The sequence below is a fragment of the Papilio machaon genome, chromosome 6 (genome assembly GCF_912999745.1).
Source record: "Papilio machaon chromosome 6, ilPapMach1.1, whole genome shotgun sequence".
Lineage (NCBI taxonomy): Eukaryota > Metazoa > Arthropoda > Insecta > Lepidoptera > Papilionidae > Papilio > Papilio machaon.
In genome coordinates, this window is record NC_059991.1 from 4,726,564 (window position 1) to 4,748,315 (window position 21,752).

At 34.0% G+C, this 21,752-nt stretch overlaps 1 protein-coding gene across 1 annotated transcript; it reads right to left on the reverse strand.

The window, feature by feature from the left end:
* Nucleotides 1-2,882: 2,882 nt before the first annotated feature.
* Nucleotides 2,883-21,467, reverse strand: LOC106714773. Its single transcript, XM_045678253.1, has 4 exons — nucleotides 20,963-21,467; nucleotides 9,348-9,845; nucleotides 7,581-7,719; nucleotides 2,883-3,496 (listed from the first exon to the last, which is right to left on the reverse strand). Exons 1-4 carry the CDS (start codon nucleotides 21,164-21,166, stop codon nucleotides 3,189-3,191), a joined length of 1,149 nt encoding a protein of 382 aa, XP_045534209.1. The 5' UTR covers nucleotides 21,167-21,467; the 3' UTR covers nucleotides 2,883-3,188.
* Nucleotides 21,468-21,752: the final 285 nt, after the last annotated feature.

The window sequence follows — 21,752 nt, forward strand, 5'->3', positions numbered from 1 at the left end:
TAAAATACCTGGGTTTAAAATTACTTTATCCTTCTAAGATTCTAATATTATAAATGCGAAAGTTTAGATGGATGTATATTTGTTAGAAGATATCTCCAGAACGGTTCAACGGATCTCGATGAAATTTGGCTTGGATGTTGAACACAGATTAGAAGAACTTATAAGCTACGAATTAAGTTTTTTGTTATTTCCGTGCGGACGGAGTATAGCTGGTATGGCAAAAATAATTAATAAATTTCGAGCATTTCGAGCGAAATAAACTGTAAATTACGGCATCATGTTGGTTGCCGGCAGTGTACAAGCGTGTTATCTGTGACACATGGCCATTACCCATTACCCATTACAAGACACTATCTTGTTGCACTCCCGGTACAAGTTTGTCAGAGTTCCATATTCACATTTAGAATAAATAATTTGTTTTATTTTTTATTTATTCTTTAAATTGCATGAAATATAACACTAGTAAGGCGGCGATTACACAGACAGACAATATAAGGCTCAGTCGAGGGTATCCTTAAAGTTTTATTCCACTTAAAGACACTTCGTGGGTAATCCGCTGTTGGAGGGTTAACTCTTTCACGCTCAAGGGAAATATTATTACCTTCTACAAAAATCGTTATCGTTCAATTATTATTTAATGGATATTTTTTTTTACTGAAATTCAAAATAAAACGTATGTTCAAAGCAGCAAATGTGTTTCTGAACGAATAAAAAAAGAACTGTGTTAAGCTATTGTAGCTAAAATATTGTTGTGTTGGCATATTTCGTCTTATGGTCCTGTAAGGGTTAAAACTAGTGATGCAACGGATGTCTGTTTCCGTTTCCGCAAGTGCGGAAGTTCCGCACCCTTTTCAACATCCGTTTCTGTTTCTGTTTCCGCAACTTTTATAACGGAGATAAAACGGAACTTTACGACACCCGAGAGATCCAAATGCGCGACGCGAGACGCGCAGTCCGCGCGCGGCCTTTCGGCACTTGTCGCATTTGTTTGTTTACGTACTTTTTCTTGTATGTAAGCGCGTAATATTTTCTGCTGCTGTTTGAGACAATCAGCTTCTCTTGCTGGAGTTGACTGTCTAGTTGTTGTCCATATAAAATTTGACAACTGGCAAAATGTGACTATTTCATACTTACGAGTTATTAAATGTGCTTTTGAATAAGTGATAACCATGCAATATATCATCATCATTATTATCATCAGCTCACTATACATCCCCACTGAGGGGCTCGGAGCCTACCCCAAATTAGGGGTGATTAGGCCATAGTCAACCACACAGGCCCAGAGCGGGTTGACTTCACACATATCATTGAATTTTTTCTCAGATATGTGCAGGCAGCATCACTATGTTTTCCTTCATCGTAAGAACGTCGGATAAATGTACATATCTAAATCGAAAAACACATTGGTACATGGCGGGATTCGAACCCAGGACCTGCAGATTGCAAGTCAAGTGCCACGAGCCACCGACGCCTAATAATTATATCTTTTTCTAATCTAGATTTGGTGTATTTGATACTTAGCACATTCACTGTTTACAAAATAAAAAAAGGTAACAGCTGGGAGCCAAAACTTTTTATGGTGAATTTTTATTTAGTATCTGGGAATGTTTGAACATATAGATAAATGAATAATGTTATTATAATTATTTAAAAAAAACACATTTTTTGCATTTGAACACTAGGGATGGCAATGGTTTAGTTCACTAATATGTAGATATTTGTTCCACTATTGCATTTCTATGTACTAATATGTTACAAGATTTTGACAAAGTCAAGTTTTTCATCAAATTCCAGAATATTGAGTAAAACATGTAAGGATACTAATCAAAACCAGCTTTTATCTTCTCGGTTCAAGATCTTGTAACATTTCATACACACCCACACATACACACATGTGTCATAGCATTGTCACTACATTACTCCCACAACAAGAAGAGCTGGACTACGAAATACCCGCAAACGCCGCCAAAGTCCCTGCAATCACGAACGAGGAAATCGTAGGCGCATACAACGCAATAAAGAATAAGAAGGCGCCGGGTATGGATCGCATCCCTAACGTAGCTCTGAAGGCGGCAATGAAGGGAGAGCAAAATGGGTTTCAGGAGGTATTTAATAGTGGTCAGCAGTGAATATATTAATAAAAAAATATATTTGTTGTTTTTCACGAGTGGTTTGGCGAACATTAATTTTTAAATAGTGTAATTTTGTTTCCTGAAAATAAATTAAAAAAAAACACGTATTTTAACTTATTGAAGCACAGTAAAAATACATACATTGAAGGCTAAAGGACACCGATATCCAATGCCTTATTAAATTAAAAACGAATACAAACTGATTTTCCAAAAAAATTTTTTTTTGTAAATATGTTTTTTTTTTATTATTTACACTTCTGTTTCCGCATCCGTTTCCGTTTCTGCTAAAATTTATTTTTGACATCTGTTTCCGTTTCTGGTTCCGGTAAGACACTTCCGTTGCATCACTAGTTAAAACTGAAGAATTATTACCATTGCAGCAGAAATAAAATGTTTTTCATTTTCGTATTAGATGGGATTTATTAAAAAAAAACAACAATTTTAGTAAAAAAATGTTTAATTTCAGTGCAACAATATAAAATTTGTCATATAGTTTCTTGTAACATATTTTTAATATTTACATATTGCTATTTATCTTACTGAATATACAGTTTTGTGTCGAATAAATAAATTCTAAAATTACGTAAGTCACAACATTAATCACATACATTGTAAATAAGCATTGGTAATAGTCAAAAAATATATTGTCATTTTGTAGATATGTCTAAAAATTCTAGTTTATGCGAAAAATGAATGCGTAATATTCCACCTCCTTTACACCTAAAAGAAAAAAATACTTATCTCTTTTTTTCAAAGGGTTCTTAACACGTTTTATACAATGTTTCGACAGTGAAAACTCACAAAAACACATGTCACATACGGAATTCCAATAGTTTAGTACATTTAACTCGTCGAAACCAGTGACGATTTTTTTCTATTTTCAATAATGGTGTTTAACATTCCCTAACATCCTCCATATTAACTTATAATTAACATTTTTAAAAGGCACTCGAATCAGTATTATTGTTTATTTGTATCCATCACAACTCGTGTGGTACGGAATTTGGTTCCATAAAAATGCGCCGGTGCAAGTTAAATTTAATAAAGTTTTTTAATTTATTCAAAATTAATCCAGAACGCTTTAGGGATACCAGGTTGTCGGAGACATTCTTTCCAGCTGTCAGCATATCTGGACTTTTCGTCGATCGTAGCTTTACCTAAAATTTCCTTTTTCGCCATTTTAGTCTTGCATCCGAGACTTATGTAGATGCTGACTTTGTTCAAATTCGCTTTGAACACGGTCAATTTGACAGTAGCAGATTTGGGGTCCCATCTGGCGGATATGGTGGGAACGAATCTATCGCTCTTCCAATAGCACTCCGCCTTGTTCGCTTCCAATATCGTCGCTTTCAAATACAACGGTGCTGGAAACAGAAAGTTTATATTAACTTAAGTGATTTCATGGCTAGATTTATAGAAAATCACAGCTGTCTTTCATTTAATATGTAAAGGAAAGTGTACGAATAAATTAAAAACAGATGTTTAACTAGGATTTAACACACAATAAACCCATTTATTTTACGAATTTGCACTACGTGGTTTAGAATGTGATCAGTACATATAAATATCATTCAAGGGACCTACACTACAATAAGCGTGGTTGAAAAATTACACTTGAAAAGAACTATGAGCATCAATTTTCATTATCTTCTGACAAAATATATCTTTCATCTCTAATATAACATTCCTAGAATTAGACTATGAATTACATGACTTAAAACATTTATTTAATCAGAAAAAAATATAGGTAAACATGTATTCATTTCAAAAGTCTATTCTATTTATGTCGTCGGCAGGTGGCGCGTGCGGCGGCGGACAGTTAGCTTGGTATTTGTGATTCAGGGCAGAGGGGACCCGCGAGCTCTCTCCTATTTAATAAGCGTTACGTTGCGCAATGTCGCCCACGTCTCAACGTCCCCTCCTCTGGACTATTACCATACTGGTGTTAAACGATAGCCATGGCCGAGTAATTGGGTAATTGACTTCTATATTATAATTGTTTAATAGACCTAACGCTCAATAAATTAGTGAACAAAATCAGAAGAATGCCTAGAACTAAAACAATCGATAAAGATAAATAGAGAGAGCAGTCTCCAAATCTAAATACATTAATCACAGAGATAATTCGAAACATCACAAATAATATAACAATTTAGTTTACATTGTTCTGATTAACGTTTCTGTCACGGGAATACGTATGATTTATCATGTAAACAACGTAATTAACTCCTCACAGTATCACGTTTCGAATCACCGATAATATTGATTAGATGCTAACTAGAAACTTACTGACGTTGAAAACTTTAATTTTAAATGTAAATTCCAAGAAACATATTTGCATTTTTGAGCCATCGAAATAAGCTTCTTATAAGAATACAATTTTAAAAACAAACATCGATATTGGCGACACGAAATAAGTACAGGGCATTGACACACCAATGTGTGTAGAAAGTGCTTGTAAAATATTTGCACGATAGTTTCCAGAAAATAATTTTCACGGGTCATTTTATGCTTATTATACCAACCATTTCCAATGGACCGTGAAACTATTAATTTAATTAAAAAACTAGCTAGTAAAATGTAAACGCAAAAGTTTGCACATAAACAAGCGGACAATAAAATGACAATCTAGCGTCTCGACCGCATACTGTGGAAGGCATTGGGAAAGACATATGCCCACAACGACTACAAACCAATTTCGTGTAATCATCTATATAAATAAATCTTTATTTTTAAAGGGATATTAACTGAAAAAGATCTAGTAGGTTACTACTGCAGTAACCTCAACCGTAAAACAACTATTCATAATAGCGGATAATTGGGATCCATCTTTGTTTATTGAAGTTAGCCTACGTGCATTGGTCGGTTTTAGACCATGAAACAATCATTAACATTCGTATAACATAATCAGAAATTCGCCGCGAGCAAGCGTACAGAGTGGACGTGTGCCAAGTTAATTTAAACAAAAACAAAAACTTTACTTTTAATTTTAAACCATAAGTTCTTTTACCTTAAGTAGTTATTAAGTTATTACAGTTGTGTTAATATAAGCCCTTTTGTGCATAACACGTGCAACAGTGAATTGTATCGTAGCCCCGCGCCCGCTCCTCCGCGTGCGGCCGACGCGAGCGTACTACACAGATATAAAATGAGCCTGTTAAGATCTCCAACTGGAAGTGACTTAGTAACAGTGATGAGTGGGTCACAACCAAACTTAACAAACGTTCGTGATGTACCGCATGTAACTCACAGAAATAAGCGGAAACTACGAGATGACAATGACTGGATAAAGTCCGACATAGCGGATTTAAAAAAGCAAATCGCTGGTGTCATGGAAGTTTTAGTAACATCAAGAAACGAACAGATCGCAAATATAAACAAAATATGCACAGATATGTCTGACATTAAGACCAAACTCAATGAAATGAAGAGCACATTGGACGTAGTTGTCTTGGAACAAAATAACCTCAAATGTAGATTAAATGAAGTGGAATCTACTACTTTGTGCATGGATAAAAGAGTGATAAAATTAGAGGAAGATATTTCAAGTTTAAAGAACAAAACTTTTGAAAATAATCAGTCAGAAAAAATAATTACAGAAATTCGGGAAAGAGCTATAAGAAGTAAAAATATAATAATAGAGGGAATACCAGAACTAAACTCGAAACATTACTCGGATAGATTGAAGCATGATAAAGATAAATGCTTAAATGTTCTCAAAAACTTATTGATTGACTGTCCTGAGCCTGAAAAATTAGTTCGCATTGGAAAATACAATTTCAATCAAAATCGCGCCCTCAAAGTTAGTTTTTCTTCAGAAGAAGTAGCTAAATCAATATTAAGTAAACGAAACAATAATAGCATTGAAAAGATTAAAATATATTCAGATCAAACCAAACAACAAAGGAATGTTATAAAAACACTTAAAGATGAAATAAAAAATAGAACCAAGGAAGGTGAAAAAGACTTGCGTATAAAGTATATTAGAGGTGTACCTAAAATTATATCACTTGAAAAAAACACCACTACCACGCCTCCAAGTGCGCCACCATTGCAAACAAAGGGATCCTAACCTCATCACCAGAAAAGATTGTTTATCAAATTTCGAATACCTATACAGATATTATAACTACCAAAAAAATCAATTAGGTATATGTTTCTATGCAAATGCCCGTAGTATTGTAAAACTAGGCAAACTGGATGAACTACAAACTATGGCAGTAAAACAATTGAATACGAAGGAGTCCAAATCTACAATAAATTACCCGATTACATTAAAAATGCCAAGTCCTTACATAGTTTAAAAAATAGACTAAGATACTATCAGCTAAATAAAAATTATCACTAAACAGTAAATAGTAATTAAAAAAAAAATCAAACAAAGTATATAACAATAACAAAAATAAATAATTTAGTAAACATAAATATAAATTAATGTATGGCATGGAAGCCACATCTAGTTTTCGTATCTGTATAAACTCGTTAATGCTTCAACTTGTTTAAGTTTAAACTTACCTACATTGTATAAAAATAAAAATCACTACGCTTGCAATACAAATGTAAAATAATTCTTTTAGCCTTAAGTAAGTGAATTGTAATTTCGATTCTTATTAAGGTAAATAAAGATTTCTTAAACCATAACATTCGAAGTAGGAAAACATGGGATTACAAACATTGGGATGGAAACATGGGAAACATTGGGATTTTAAAACCATTACAATAACAAAAATTAATTTACAAATGATGTCACCCGAAGGGTCGTTGATAATAAACAACTTACCAGCTACTACCCTAATATTTTACATGGGCTTTAGTTCAATCGCTTTATTAATTTTACTTTACGCATAGCCATCAACTTTATTAATATTCTGGTGTGAATTATGTGGTTTAATTTCACAGGCTAAAGAAGGCACTCTTTATTAAAAAAATACTTTAACAACTTAGTATAAATAACAGAAACAGATTACTATAACACCTAGAATTTCTTTAGTATATGTATAAAAACTTTCAGTATGAAGTAAGAAGCATTAACTATGCTATTCTGAAGGAACTGTGGCTTTACTTTTAATTGCTACATTATTTATTATCAAATAAGTCTGATAGCGTCGGCATCAAAGCACTCAAGTATATTAACACTCCCAGATTAAAAAGGTTGCATGCCTAAATAAAACGGGATTAAATTAAAAGCTATTAGAATTTGCTAGCAAAAATTTCTACAGATCGTTTAATTCGTTTTATTTTTACTTTTAACATTTCGGAGTAATATATTAATAAAAAAAATAATAAAAAAAGTTTTTTTATTTTTTTTTTATTAATATATTATGTGATGTTTCCACTGAACCAATTCGATGGATTGGACTCAAGCCTCGTGGATTTATATGTACTGATCACGACGACCGATAAAAGAATATAAGAGATATCGTGTTACATAACAGTATGTATCCTCACCTTTATACTGCTCGTGCTCCTGCATGGTCTGCACGCTGCAGCGCAGGCGGTTCACGGTGAGCTGCACGGTGTCATTGAGGCCGTCCTCGCTCGCCGCGTACAACAAGGTCACTTCCAACTGACCCTTCTTATTCTCCCTCTGGAAACCAAACTTATGTTCGCAATTTGCTATATAATATTGGTTTAGAACAGCCACTCCGCTGATGTTTTGTTAATTATTTATTAGTTTGTCAGCTTGACTAGAATACAGAACCAAAGAAATCTTAATATGTCTTTGGATCATTATGACTAAACATAATTATATTTTTAAAAGCATAGCATGATAGTTGAACAATTAACGGGTTACTATTGCTGGGCCAGAAAGTTAAATGATTCGGAAGATAGTTTACTTAATAACGTATTCAATTACAGGTCCAAAGAATGGCAATACATCCGAGATATCGTATAAACATTTACTTTGCCGAATGATTCATAACCCATCTGCAAATCTACAGATACGAAGATTATCTTTTAAAAGGTAAAAGCTAAGGTAAATAAGAATTGGTAGTGACCTTGTGACTTTACTCCAGATACCACGATATACACCTAGGTTAAGTAAGACGATAACATATGATTTTTTTCTTTCTGTAACTTAGGTATGAATCAAATATGGAAGACTATCAAATTTTGTTTGTCGGCATATAAATAATTTACGACTCGCCTTATTTATTTTTTATACTTGTTTTGACTCATTGACTTTGACCAAAATTTTAAATTACATAATAAACATATTCAAAACAAATCTTTAGAAGACGAGTCAAGGTAAAGTTGCGTCATCTTAATAATAGGCTACATACTAACCGGGAGCGGTCGAGGTCAAAGCTATTCTATTGTCGGCTCCAATCATTAATAGAATTAAAAAAATTAACCGGCCTCCTCGTGCTTTGATATAAATCATGCATATAACAAAATCTCAACATAGTCTCTGCCTTCATTCCACACTGCGTGATTCCCACAACAGGTTAATTCCAAATCTTAGTATTCAAATGAAAACCAGTGTTTGTAAGTTGTAAATAAATTGTTAGAATTTATAGATTTATTTAGTCTAGCAAAGTTCTGTTTCAAAACATTATTTCACAATTGCATCTAGGTTTCCCAAAAATTATGCAGATTTTATTTTTACCTCATTCTCGATTATACACCGTATTAGATTATCTTATCAATCACATATCAAATGTAAATGAATTCTACATTCCTAAGCTACGAATAAATATGAGTTAAACTATTTCACCTACAAAAAGATTAAGGAAAACTGTTACCCAAAATCCGCGCATATGGCTTCCCACTTGTTTCTTCTGAAGCGAAAAATCAGCAAAATTGAATTGTCGGTTAGCAGATAAACGCTCAAAAAAGGTCTTCCACAAAGGGTTAAAGGATATCCAATTACGTCATACGGATTTCAAAGGGAAAAAGCAAAGTTAACCACATTATAATCTTATACGACACAGACATAAAACGCTGTAATTACAACGTCTTAATTATCGTCGATTAACGATCGAAACGAATTAACTTCCGATTTCGAGGATCTCTCAGTTCGTAAAGTCTAGCTCCAAAAAACTTTTGCGCAACTAAATTTAAATGCCTATAATCACTGTACAATAGGATCATCTACAAAACCAAAAGTCCTGACACTGAAATACTGAAATTTTAAGCTACATATCGCTCTCTTTATAAACTCTTCCTCTTTTTTTAGTATAAAATTAATAAAGAATGTAAAAGATATTTTACCCTCGAGTCAGAAGCAACGAGTCCACTTGCAATAGCATTGATAGGTCTCCAGACATCAGGCGTACCTATCAAGCCATTTTTGAGATCGTTCTGGAATAATTTGGAATCAAAGTTCCACGTCGCCGCGCCAACAGTCCTACGTTTCTCCAATATAAACTTCTGAGCTGCCTCTGCTTTCGTCGACTTAAAACTACTGAAGGTCTTTTCTAGAAAACCAGTCTTAGGTTTATTTTCCTCTTCGTCAGTTAGTTTATTAGTTTTTTTGGTGTCTAAAGTTTTTGCGCTTCTTCTTTCGGATTCTGGTTTCGGTGCCTCTAATATGGCGTATATAGTCAACGACAAAAAATGGCCGGCGAGTTGTGTTTGAAGGTCGACTTTTTCATTCGGTTTCTTTGAAGGCGGCTGCTTTAATTGAAATTTAAAATCTTCGTTCCACACTGGCCAGGAGCTTTCTTGTAACGATGTTTCATATTTACTCTCACCTGGGAACACCTTCACCTGTAACCCAATGATACAAAACATAAAACAGGCGAAAAAACATTATAATTATTTGTATTCAGTAATTAAAACACTATAAGTAATTCTTATGTGAATAAATTTATATTTAGTCTAACTTCCTTAGTACTAGGTTTTTGTATGTCATGGAATAGAAGAAATGTCGGCTCTTTCATCACGATGAATCACCTAGACAATGATAATTTTACAGAGTTTACTAATCACCTACCTACACTTTAATTAGCTGACGTCGACGACTTACCCGATAACATTTAAACCACCTACACTTGATAGCGCTAAAGAGACTTTAATTGGCAGAACTATTTTCATGGGCTTATCAGTTGTTTCAAGTGGCGAGTATTGTGGGCAAATAGCATTTAAAGCCTACTATTTAGGATATGTTATAGACTGTAAAGATAACATGTACTAAAACCATATTTGACACAAAACTATTTCGTCCTTGAGTACAAAACTGTGTTATAATTACATTATAAATAACAAGCTTTCAGTCGCATGATGTTGCATTAAGCGGTTTCTAAGCGTGAAATTTTCATCTAAAATGTCAAATAACTTGTCATACAGTTATATTAACCTTGTTTTAGGAAGTATTTCCAATATTATCTACACATAATATGCATTTGCTAATGATAAGATGTTCTTGAAATATTCAAAATGTTTTGATAAAGAACACGGTAGTGTGATAAGAACATGGAGATAATCGCTTCTAATCTCAAACAAAATGCAGAGAATACAGCTTCTTATATATTATCAATAACGTCTTTGTTTAAGTAATGTTAAATATTGTAACTTATACAAAAATAACTTTGATAGTAGATATTCCGGATTAATTTCTATGATCAATGAGTCGGCGCATCTGATATTTATTCAATATTTTACGTATGATATCGATAATATTATCAATTTCATATTCATTTTGCTTGACGCAATTTCGCAACGTTGGTTTTTAAATTTCAATGTTCGTGGTGATCGAAAATTGCTTATTTAACTTATACCTTACGATGGATCAATCTCAACTTGCCTTTATCTTACGACTACATATAAAACTTAGTATTTGCATTTTTTGTAGAACTTTATAAAGATAACTAACAAATTTACAGTGTAACATTGTTAAGACGAACAAGTTGTATGTAATATCATATGTAATATCAACAGAAGACTTAGTCATATTCTGTATCGCGGTCAGACGATACATGAAGACTAAGATCAGATTTCACGTATCGATATGCTATCAAAGCAATACCTTCCGGTTCTAACAACAGACAACCACTTACATGTACATATACTCCATTATTATCATACATATAAGACAGCTTATAAGTGATATATCGAGTCATTTATAGACATTGACCTCTGGAAAATTTGCACAGGTCTGTACAGTCATCTACATAAATATGTACACATTAAAAAAACTTTACAAACTTCTATAAGCCTTCTTTTTTATAAAACAGGTATTCACATATTCAACAATAACATGGATTCATGGTCAGAATCATATAGACAAATAGATACATACATAATTGAAACGAAAAGCCTGTCCAAGTTTTGCAAATGTGTACATATTTATGCAGCTGACTGTACACCTTGTTAAATTTACCAACACGAAGTCTACAAGCTTTGTTCTTTTTACATTATACACTTCCTTGAGATCAAATTATATGTAGCTAAAAATTATGGCCACGCCAGTTTTTCCTGCTTTGAAATAAAAAAATAAAAAAGATGGAATTATTTACGATGTTGTGTAAAAATGAAGGCTGTTAAAACTAAAATTATTTCTAAGGTTAACTGTTTATCCTAAAACGTAACTTTACTTAAATGTAATTCTACTGCGTCGACTATTATAAGTAGAGTTTGTGATTTCAAAATGGCCAAACCAATTAATCGTCAACGATGTCACTTTTTAAAAATGCTGATAAGATGCCTTATATTATAATGATTAAAGACATTTAATTCGCTAGACATTGTTTAAGTAATCAACTAACCGAGTAAAAATACATAGGTATATATTTATATCTAACTCTTTTATTCGTGTAACAATGGTGGGAACTAATTTATAAAGCATCACATGAACAATGACGCATACATGACACACGAGCGTTATTATTTTCATCAGTTTTTTATACCTTTTGCACCTCCATTTGAGTTATTATGCTATTAAAATGTCAGTGATGCCAAAATATAAAATACTATAAAGCGTAAGCTGTAAATGTGTTGTATAACGTATATGGTATAAGTACCTAAGCTGTATTATAGAAGTGCCAACATATCTATGAAGGCATGTGGTAATACACAATACCTTATTTGTGCCCACTTTGGAAGTGAAAGCTGGTGAAATCAAATCCATTGCCATATGTATATTGTAGAAAAGTCTTAGATAAATAATATAATTCAAACAGTATTCAAAAGAGTCATAAACGAGTCATCAGGAAGATACTATAATTCGTTTCGATATGGACGAGGAAGATGTGATTCGAAATAAAATCTATAAATCTATTAATGTGAGCATAAGTGCTTTACATGCAAACAAATAGTAATACAAAGTAAACCGGCACAGTTTAGTAAGTGTCCATTTTAAAATGTAGATAACGAAATGACGTCAATCAGCAATTAAAATTAACACAAGACACGACGTGCATTATCACACATACCTTAGAACAGACCTACTGCGTAGCTTCCAGATCAATGCCAATACATTTTGCACTAAAAAAAATAATTTAAAAAGAAGAAATAGTTATACTATGTAGTGTAATAATGAATCATATGAGATACCTTCATTAAATCTGCCATCCATCCATACATCTTAACATTCGCATTTATAATATTAGTAAGATTTAAAATATAAATAGTAACAAAGATATAACATAGTATGATAGTAAAAAGTAAAACAAAAGATATTACTTAATGTTAATCTTATCTTTCTATTTTATGCATAATATAGTAACATAAATGTTTTAATAAAGCTAGACGATTATTGAACTCGACTAGGGTTTCTTGAGAAAATTTCGAAGTAACGGAAAATTACGACTTTCAGTGGCACGTGATCGTAATTTATTGCTTACCAAAGTTTGTTCGTTTATTAACAAAATAAGTACCAAGATTTTACCCCGAGTAATATTTTGACAACAACGATTATAAACCAGTAAATAAATATCCTAACACATTGAATTTTTATACTGATGTTTATTACAATAATGTAAATTAAATAACATAAAAAGTCAATTATAACTTTATTAAATGACTTATAAAAGACAATAAGGTAGCAAACAATATCCTTTATCACGAGAATGTAACAGACCAAACAAAGTGTACTTACTATACTATGTTGACACTATAATTTTACGAATACACCCTACTAATTTTGCCAAGGTTGAGCATGACACAGTAAGGTACTGACTGACTCCGTCTAATTAATTACGTAAAGTAATAAACTAATCAGTCAACACTAAACTTGTTAGTGATGCCTCTATATAATGTTAATCTACAAATATAAAGAAAACGTCTCTCTATTCGTAACTACACTATACTAGGACTTCCTCATCCATAATTTACTGTCGTTCAATATGTAGACCCTGATCAATATGGAAATTTTAAAAAATAATCACCAAAGGGTTGCTAAAACATAAAGCTATTATTTTTATCACAACAAATTTAGAAATGGAGATCACACAGTGTCAAGAATGGGTTCTTCTTCGCTGAAATAATTCAAAATGTAATGGAGATGTAGATCTAAATATAGAAAAGTTGAGTTTTAATTTTTAAAACCTTATTTAAAGACCAGACGATCTTGGAGCATGTATCATTATTCAACATTCGGAATAAACCTTTTAATGACCCGCAAACAACGAATATAATTGTAATGAAATCATCAGTTTTCCGCATATAATCTTTAATGTATTTTTCTTACAATAAAAATTGTTTCGGGTAAGAGCATTATAAAATAAATCTCTAAGACTTTAGGCAGATTTTTTTTACGAGGGAGCTATCCGGATTTTTACCAAAGCATCTTCTACATCAATTTATAGCTGTCTCCGTATAAAGCTCGGCAATGTTTCTAATTTTTTACTGCAAAGAAAAAACGTAAATACTGTATAGCTGTGGCAGAGCTATAAAAGTAAATTTATGACGTCATCGCTCGAGTTTCAGCAGCTTCGGGAGCGTGTTTATAATTTAGCACCACGTTAATTGAGCTTGACCGACATTGTTGGAATTTCACAAGTTTAAAATCTCAACTGTTGCTAATTTGAATAAAGATTCGACGCAACTTGGTACTTGTATTTCGATAACATTACTGGTACAAGTACAACATACCCATGTAAAACTGATTCTTTGACTTTCATTTACACTTAAGATAAAAATAAATTAAATTGTTAGAAGTCCACCAGCTCGAAACGCAAACGAAGCGGTAACAGGACAAAAATAATTAACAATTAACAGCGGACACTGTGTTTTTATATAGAGTGATCTACTACTTCTTTAGGTTTCTATCCGTTCGTTTCTGAGACCAAAATGTCTGTATAAAACGTCATCCCTGTCATTATCTTTCACAAAAGAGATAAAAATATGTTTTAAACGGAGATTTTGGTCTCAGAAACCCACAGTATGTAATTTAGTTATTTGGTCTACGTGTATGAAGTCAATTCTTGTTGTTTCGTCGTTCGCCAAAGAATCAAGAGTTTTCTTGTCACTTCTTTTCGCTGTTTATTGAAACTATGCACACCTAGTAGATATGCGAAGTTCAACTAACCTTCAAGGCTATCGTTATGCGAGATATTATACATAAATATATTAAGCCTATATTACATGATATTATGTTTTATTAATAATTAAAATTTAGAAACCTCGAAGAAACTTTGGTTTACAAGACATAAACTGAAATCTATATATATAAAAGAAAGTCGTGTTAGTTACACCATTTATAACTAAAGAACGGCTGAATCGATTTGACTGAAAATTGGTGGGCAGGTAGCTTAGAACCAGGAAACGCACATAGGATAATATTTACCCCGTTTTCTATTTTTTTATTCCGCGCGGACGGAGTCGCGGGTAAAAGCTAGTATTGGAATAAATTGAAGTTATATACGTATATATATTCTGAGAATATTACCACATCTTTCCATACATATGTAACAACAGCTGTTTGGTTTGCATATTTGTTAATGATAATAAAAAATAAAAATTACATTAATAATCTACCTACATTTAACCTTGTCTGTACAATCCTTACTAATATTATAAATGCGAAAGTTACTCTGTCTATCTGCCTATTTGTCCTGCTTTCGCGCTAAAACTACTGAACAAAAATAGTCTAAAGCCTGAGCAATAAACATAGGCTACTTTTTAACACGAAAAAAGAATTGTAACAGTTTGAAAGTGGGGGTGGAAATTTGTATGGAAGTATCGTAATTTTTATAGCTAGAAGCTTAAAACTTATTTTTAGGCTATTAAATTGATATAAATAAATATGACATTCAAAGTTTGTCAAAGTTTTACCCTCAAGGGTGCAAAACAATAATAATGAAATTTTACCTGTTAATAAAATTTGTATTATGTTTCCTGAGATGTCCGAAGTCCTTTATGAGAGAGTACATCGCTTCATTCCTTCCGGTGCGCCCCAACTCACGTCACGTGACAGCTCCGCCAGCGCCACTGCCGACACCAGCGCCTCTAGCGGACCTAACCTGCAACTCCAAAACCCGGGAGCACGCCACCAAGCCACCACCTTGTCATTGTTCGACTCATAACCGAATTATTTTGGTGGAATAACCACCAGAAAGCCCTTGTCTGGACTTCGGACATCTCAGGAAACATAATACAAATTTTATTAACAGGTAAAATTTCATTATTATGTGTTCCGTTCGATGTCCGAAGTCCTTTATGAGAGATCTGTTTGTTATCTTCTGGTGGCTTGTGAAATAAGAACGCAACAATGTGATAAAAACACTTAATTTTTCGTTAAAAAGATCGTTAGAGGTATTTTGATCACTAATCGCAATTTAATCGATTCGGATGATTTGTATTACTAACCCGAAAAAAAGAATATCTTGATACAAGTAATTGAAAAAGCGATTGCTCCAGTTCTGCTCGGCTATGTAGTACACATATGCTTAGCCTTTTCGTGGCATCATCGCCATTCTCGGGCTCGGAGCCCACCGTAAACTAGGGACGACTAGGCCACAGTCAACCGCCCGGCCCAGTTCGGCTTGGTTGACCTCACGCTATCTTTGAAATTCTATGCAGATTTTCGTGGCATCGAATTTCCGTTATGCAGTTGCCAGCACTATTTTCATTACATAAATAAACACAAAACGTCAAAGTACTATCAGATGAAATTTAACTTACACCAAGATAAACATGTGAAGCTGTGAAGCTCTTTCGACATATTTAGCAAGATAAGTGGTCCTGAATCAGTCTTTATAATAATATATTATCTGAGAAAACAATAACTTACTCAAACAGTGATAGAAGTAAAATCGTTATTTTCTAAGCAACACGTAGCCATGCGTAAAGCTAATTCGTGAAATTTTAGTTACGTACGACTTAACATGACAAAAAGAAAAGAGAGAACAAAATAAGATTTTGCAATGTTTAAAAGTCAAATGATTTGACTTATATACCCGTTTTGGTTATCTGTTCAAAGAGTAGAATAAAGTAACTATATTCAAACTGTTTGACGGGGAATAACAAGATTGTCGGTACTTAGCATAATTTGTATTATGAACAAAAAATTAATTTCAAGTTAAGCGATTTAGGACATTCCACTTTCAGTTAGCTTATTTTAGGTAATGAAACGGCTAAAAAGCAATGAAAACATCTTATCAATATAAGAACACCTGTAAATGTATGTTTTCTTATATGTACTGAGATCATATCACAAAATAAAGCGATGTTCAATCTATGAATCTATCAAACGTTACAGCCCTTCTAGGGCCTAGGTTGGCTCATGACAGTGTGTCGGTGAAACTGACCCAGAGGGCAAACCATCGAAAATCTTTTCTTCTTCGGATGCTTGAAAGGTTTCCATCCAGAGGAGTGCCACAACATATAAATTTTTCCGTCACTGTCAAGTGTGTGTTAACGTATGGTATAAATGGCAGCAGGGAAAGCAAAACTTTTCCTGACGACGTCGTATTCCAAAATCTATTGAAAGAGTCGCGACAACATCTATTCGAGTGTAATAAGTCGGCTGTATTAAAATTTGTTAAGTAGCGAACAGTTATTACCGCATCAGCTTTGCTGTTGTTAAGCTTAACATGCCCTGCGGAGCCTTATTGGTCTGGTGAGCGGTGAGGAGCCGTGAAGTACTGTCCAACTTTGAGGGACAAGTACGATGTCTAAAACTTTTTGCTAGAACCGGAAAATACTTTGTCAATCCTGAAGGCTATACAATTGTACTGTCCTGTTTGAGGGAGCAATACGTGCTATCAGGTCGTTCACCAGTGCAATTACACTTGTCAATCTCTGAAGGTATACATAACGTAATACTGTCCCAGTTTGGGGGAGCAGAACAATATCTAAAGCAGTTCACTCGTGCCAGAAGTACGCTTGTCAATCTAAGACACCTTACAGTCATACTGTCCTAGCTTAAGGGAGCAGTAGGAGCTTCGAGGTGCCTGAAGTAAGCTTTTCAATCGCCGAAACGTCGCGAATACTACTGTCTGGGATTGGGTACTGTCCCAGTTTGAGGAAGCAGTATGAGTTTCCATGCTTTCTTTAAGGAAAAACAAGTGTCTGTCACGCTACAGTTATTGGCAGTGCAACTTTCCCCGTGGGGTGATGAAAGTCGCAGAATTGAACATCCTAAGAGGCAGGGCCAGCTCAAGAGGTCAATTGCCAAATGCTAAGCGATCCCATCTCATCTTGTCCTGGGCAAACATTTTGGAAGTCTTGACTTGTTTTACGTGTCTACCGAAACACCGTAATCGTTTTAAATGAGATTGGCTAATGTTCTTCTATAACTGTCAAAGGCGACGAGCTTAGGCTACAGAGATATTAAAGCTACTATCGTGTAAAAGCGCTTGAGCTTGCGCTTAAGCAGCGATACGCGTACGTTACGTAAAACTCTGCGTTTATTCACAATCAAGAAGTCGTTCAGGTATTTTAGTTGACGTAAACCGTGGTTGCGAAACGGACGACCGGCAAAATTAACAGATGTACACAGCATCGGTGCAACTGCAGACACGTCATCCGCTAACATATGTGACGTAATGGATTAGCAGAAACGAAGGTCAAGCTTCAATGACAAACGTATGTCACCCATATACAACCGCAATGCACAGTACAAGTTCATTACAACGTGATCTTAAAATATTCACCTTAAAAGCCGAAGTGTGCAGTCTGCGCGACCTTAGCGCCATGAAAATATTGAGCCATCGATAGGCGATAATAAATTTGTAGATATCGAGCATATCTGTAAGGAACCCGAATACTTAGTACCACAAACTATTTCGTATCAAAATAAAACTAAAGGTTGCAACTCGATTAATTGACAACATAGTATTAAGATAATGTTCGCTTTGTCTGTTGTTCTCTGCTACTGAGTGTACGGGTAATAGCGGGTACTTATAAAATTGGAGCTACAATGGCATGACTATAGTTCCATTTTTTTTTTATTTTTTTTTTATTAAATTCTTACACAAATGTGTTCTAAAACTAGTTGATATGATTGTATCACTTCTAGTACAAAGAAAAATCTATATATATATATAAAGGAAAGTCGTGTTAGTTACACTATCTATAACTCAAGAAAGGTTGAATCGATTTGACTGAAAATTGGTGGACTTAGAACCAGGAAACGGACATAGAATAACTTTTACCCAGTTTTCTATTTTTTATTCCGCGCGGACGGAGTCGCGGGTAAATGCTAGTAAAAAATTTATTAAAGGTGATTAATAAATAAAAGGTAATTAACTATGGTTGTTATTAAAACTCTGGATTTTACATGGTGAGATTGCGCCAGACAGCCACCACAAATAACCTATAGTCACCTTGTTTTATCCTAATCCTATTTATTGCCCCTCCCCCTCTTTCTTTTTCGATAATGTCAATATTCGCGACTGTTTTGAGTTTCACACTTGGTACGATTTAGAACAATAACTTCTGAAAAGGGGGTCCAAGGACAAACATTAAAGGAATTTTCATGCAGCTATTCTTAGCAACACTAAATCGGGTGGCGACTCATTGCATGGCATAGACGTACAAATAACTTATTTACGAAGGTTAATAATTTGACCGCACTTTGCTAAAGTTATTACTATTCCTCTGTATCAGGCGTATGAATCATTAGACAGAAATCTATTTAACAATACGAACAGCACGTACGCGGTACGAGTTTAAACAGTTACAATGACAAGAATGTGTAGCGAACCTAAGAGGGCGTGTCGTGGTGAGCACTGCCAAAAAGGTATCTTGACACACTATTCTATAGCTTCGTATATCATAGCACTTAAGGTTGAGTGTAATCGACGTACTACAATTCGTCCAGTACGGTAAGGATTATCCATTTGAAATAAATGTATTTCAATAAATTAACATCTTGGAAACATATGGCACGTAGAATATATTTAAAAAACAAATGACATGTTAACGATCTTGGTTCATTGCAAATTTCGTTATAGACGATTATTACACATGTACCTTGTAATTTTCTTTTTATTTAACTAACTATTCTACAATATCGAACTATTTGCGAGGTACTTGGCTTCGAATTCGGCAATTCGTACGGAGTTTGACACGTCCCAACGATTTCCTGATTGTTACAATACGCTTCAGTAATCTCATAATGTACAAATTGACACGTATGTACGCAACATAAAAATAATGGAAGTATTATCGAAGTATTTCAAATAGGTCAATACACTAGCGTTCCGTAATGTGTAACGTCAACATAAGTATGTAAAACGACATCGATAACGATATAAAATTTCAAATTTCCTCCGTGATCTTTAGTATGGAGATAGCGAAGCTGAAGCCGCAGCTCACGCAAGGTTCGAGCATCGCTATCGTTAATGCTCGAGCTGCATTTGGGTCTTCGAACCGCACAAACGTCTCGAGGCTCCATCAGAACTTACTCGTTTCGTCCATTTGTTCTGCAGCATTCGGCAACGACGACTTTCCCCGTAGGGTGATGAAAGTCGCCAAGTTGAATACCCTAAGTGGCTGGGCCAGCTAGAGGGTTCAACAGCCGGCTGTTAACGCTGTTATACTCACGACCGTCGAAGTTTTCTTGTAGACTCTTCTAATATCACGTGACGCACTTCTTCAAAATGTTTTAACTTTTAACTTTGTAATAAAGAACTTTTTAAAGAACTATTTGTTTGAAAACCTAGGGACGACCGTTCGGTTTGAAAAACGACGCAACAATGACAAGGTGGTGGCTTGGTGGCGTGCTCCCGGGTTTTGGAGTTGCAGGTTAGGTCCGCTAGAGGCGCTGGTGTCGGCAGTGGCGCTGGCGGAGCTGTCACGTGACGTGAGTTGGGGCGCACCGGAAGGAATGAAGCGATGTACTCTCTCATAAAGGACTTCGGACATCGAACGGAACACATAATAGAGAATAGGGGATGAAAGTTTGTATGGTAACATGTTTATGTGAATGTTTTGTAAGTTTTATATTTATGTTGTAAAATTTTATATGTAATTTTAAGTAAAATAATTAACCTAAATTATTAAATATGCTACCCGAAAAAAAAAACAAATTCACGCGGACAAAGTCGCGGGCACAGCTAGTTTAATATAAAATTATTACCTACCATGTATTTGTACTGTATATGAATGTTTTCTGCGTATTTTTATTTGTCCTTGCAATAAAGTTTCGAAAGTATGGTTTTAAAAAAAGAAAATTATGTAATTTATACAAATTTTGTTTCTCTTTCAATTTAGAAAACACACGTTTTTATAGAAGTTACCTGCCTCCAAATATATTATGCAGAACTTATCTATCGACATATCAAAATTGTAATACAAGAGCAGAATTAAAACTTACTGCGTAACTATCGGCTCAAAATAAGCAGGAAACGACGTATATTAAAAGTTCTCCAAAACACTTTTAATGTAACAACATAAACCAGTACATCATTTTATTCATACAAACAAATAAAAAAACTTACTTTAACAAGGTATCCATGAGCTCTGCTTAACCCAAACAAGGAAGGAAGGTGCCGGGCGCCAATAACCGTCACATACAAATTTTTACTAACTGGATGTAACGCTAATTTGAACCCTATTTCCGGATCCAAGCTTCCACTTCCAGATAACTGATTGTCTCGATTGGAATTTAAAATATTTTTAAGTTTATTAAAAGAAAAGGCCATGATAAACAAATATCGTCTTCACTTTGATATCGTGCATATATTTATTCTTAAACCGGTTTATTGAATAAATGGAGATTCGCACATTTTATTTAAAACTCGTTTGCATTATCTTGCACTTGTTGACATTTCAATTTAGTTTACAACAACTTTACCAAAACACTACAAAAATTACGTCTAAATACACATGTTTCTAATAACACTTGATAAATAGAACTGCATTATCGTTATCCGCGTATACGATTACAAATTACAATCGTGAATTGTATGACAAGTGAATGAATGTCAATTGTGGACATGAACAATTCCCGGCATAATGTTATCATCCAGTACAAAAAATACAACTAATTTTAAGGGTATACGAACAAGGAGCGAGCGTTTATCGAATCTCTCTTTTACTCTTGTGCATACTTCATAAACTATTTGCGCTTGGAAAACTGGTAAAAGTGTACCTTTTAAATTATGGTGGCTTATTACCACTCCGCCATCTATTGAAAACAATTATAGTGCAGAACTTGGTTCATAGATGGCGCTATAAAATCAATTATTCTTTTGCTCACTTTAGATGTCAAGAGTGGAAGTAGAAATA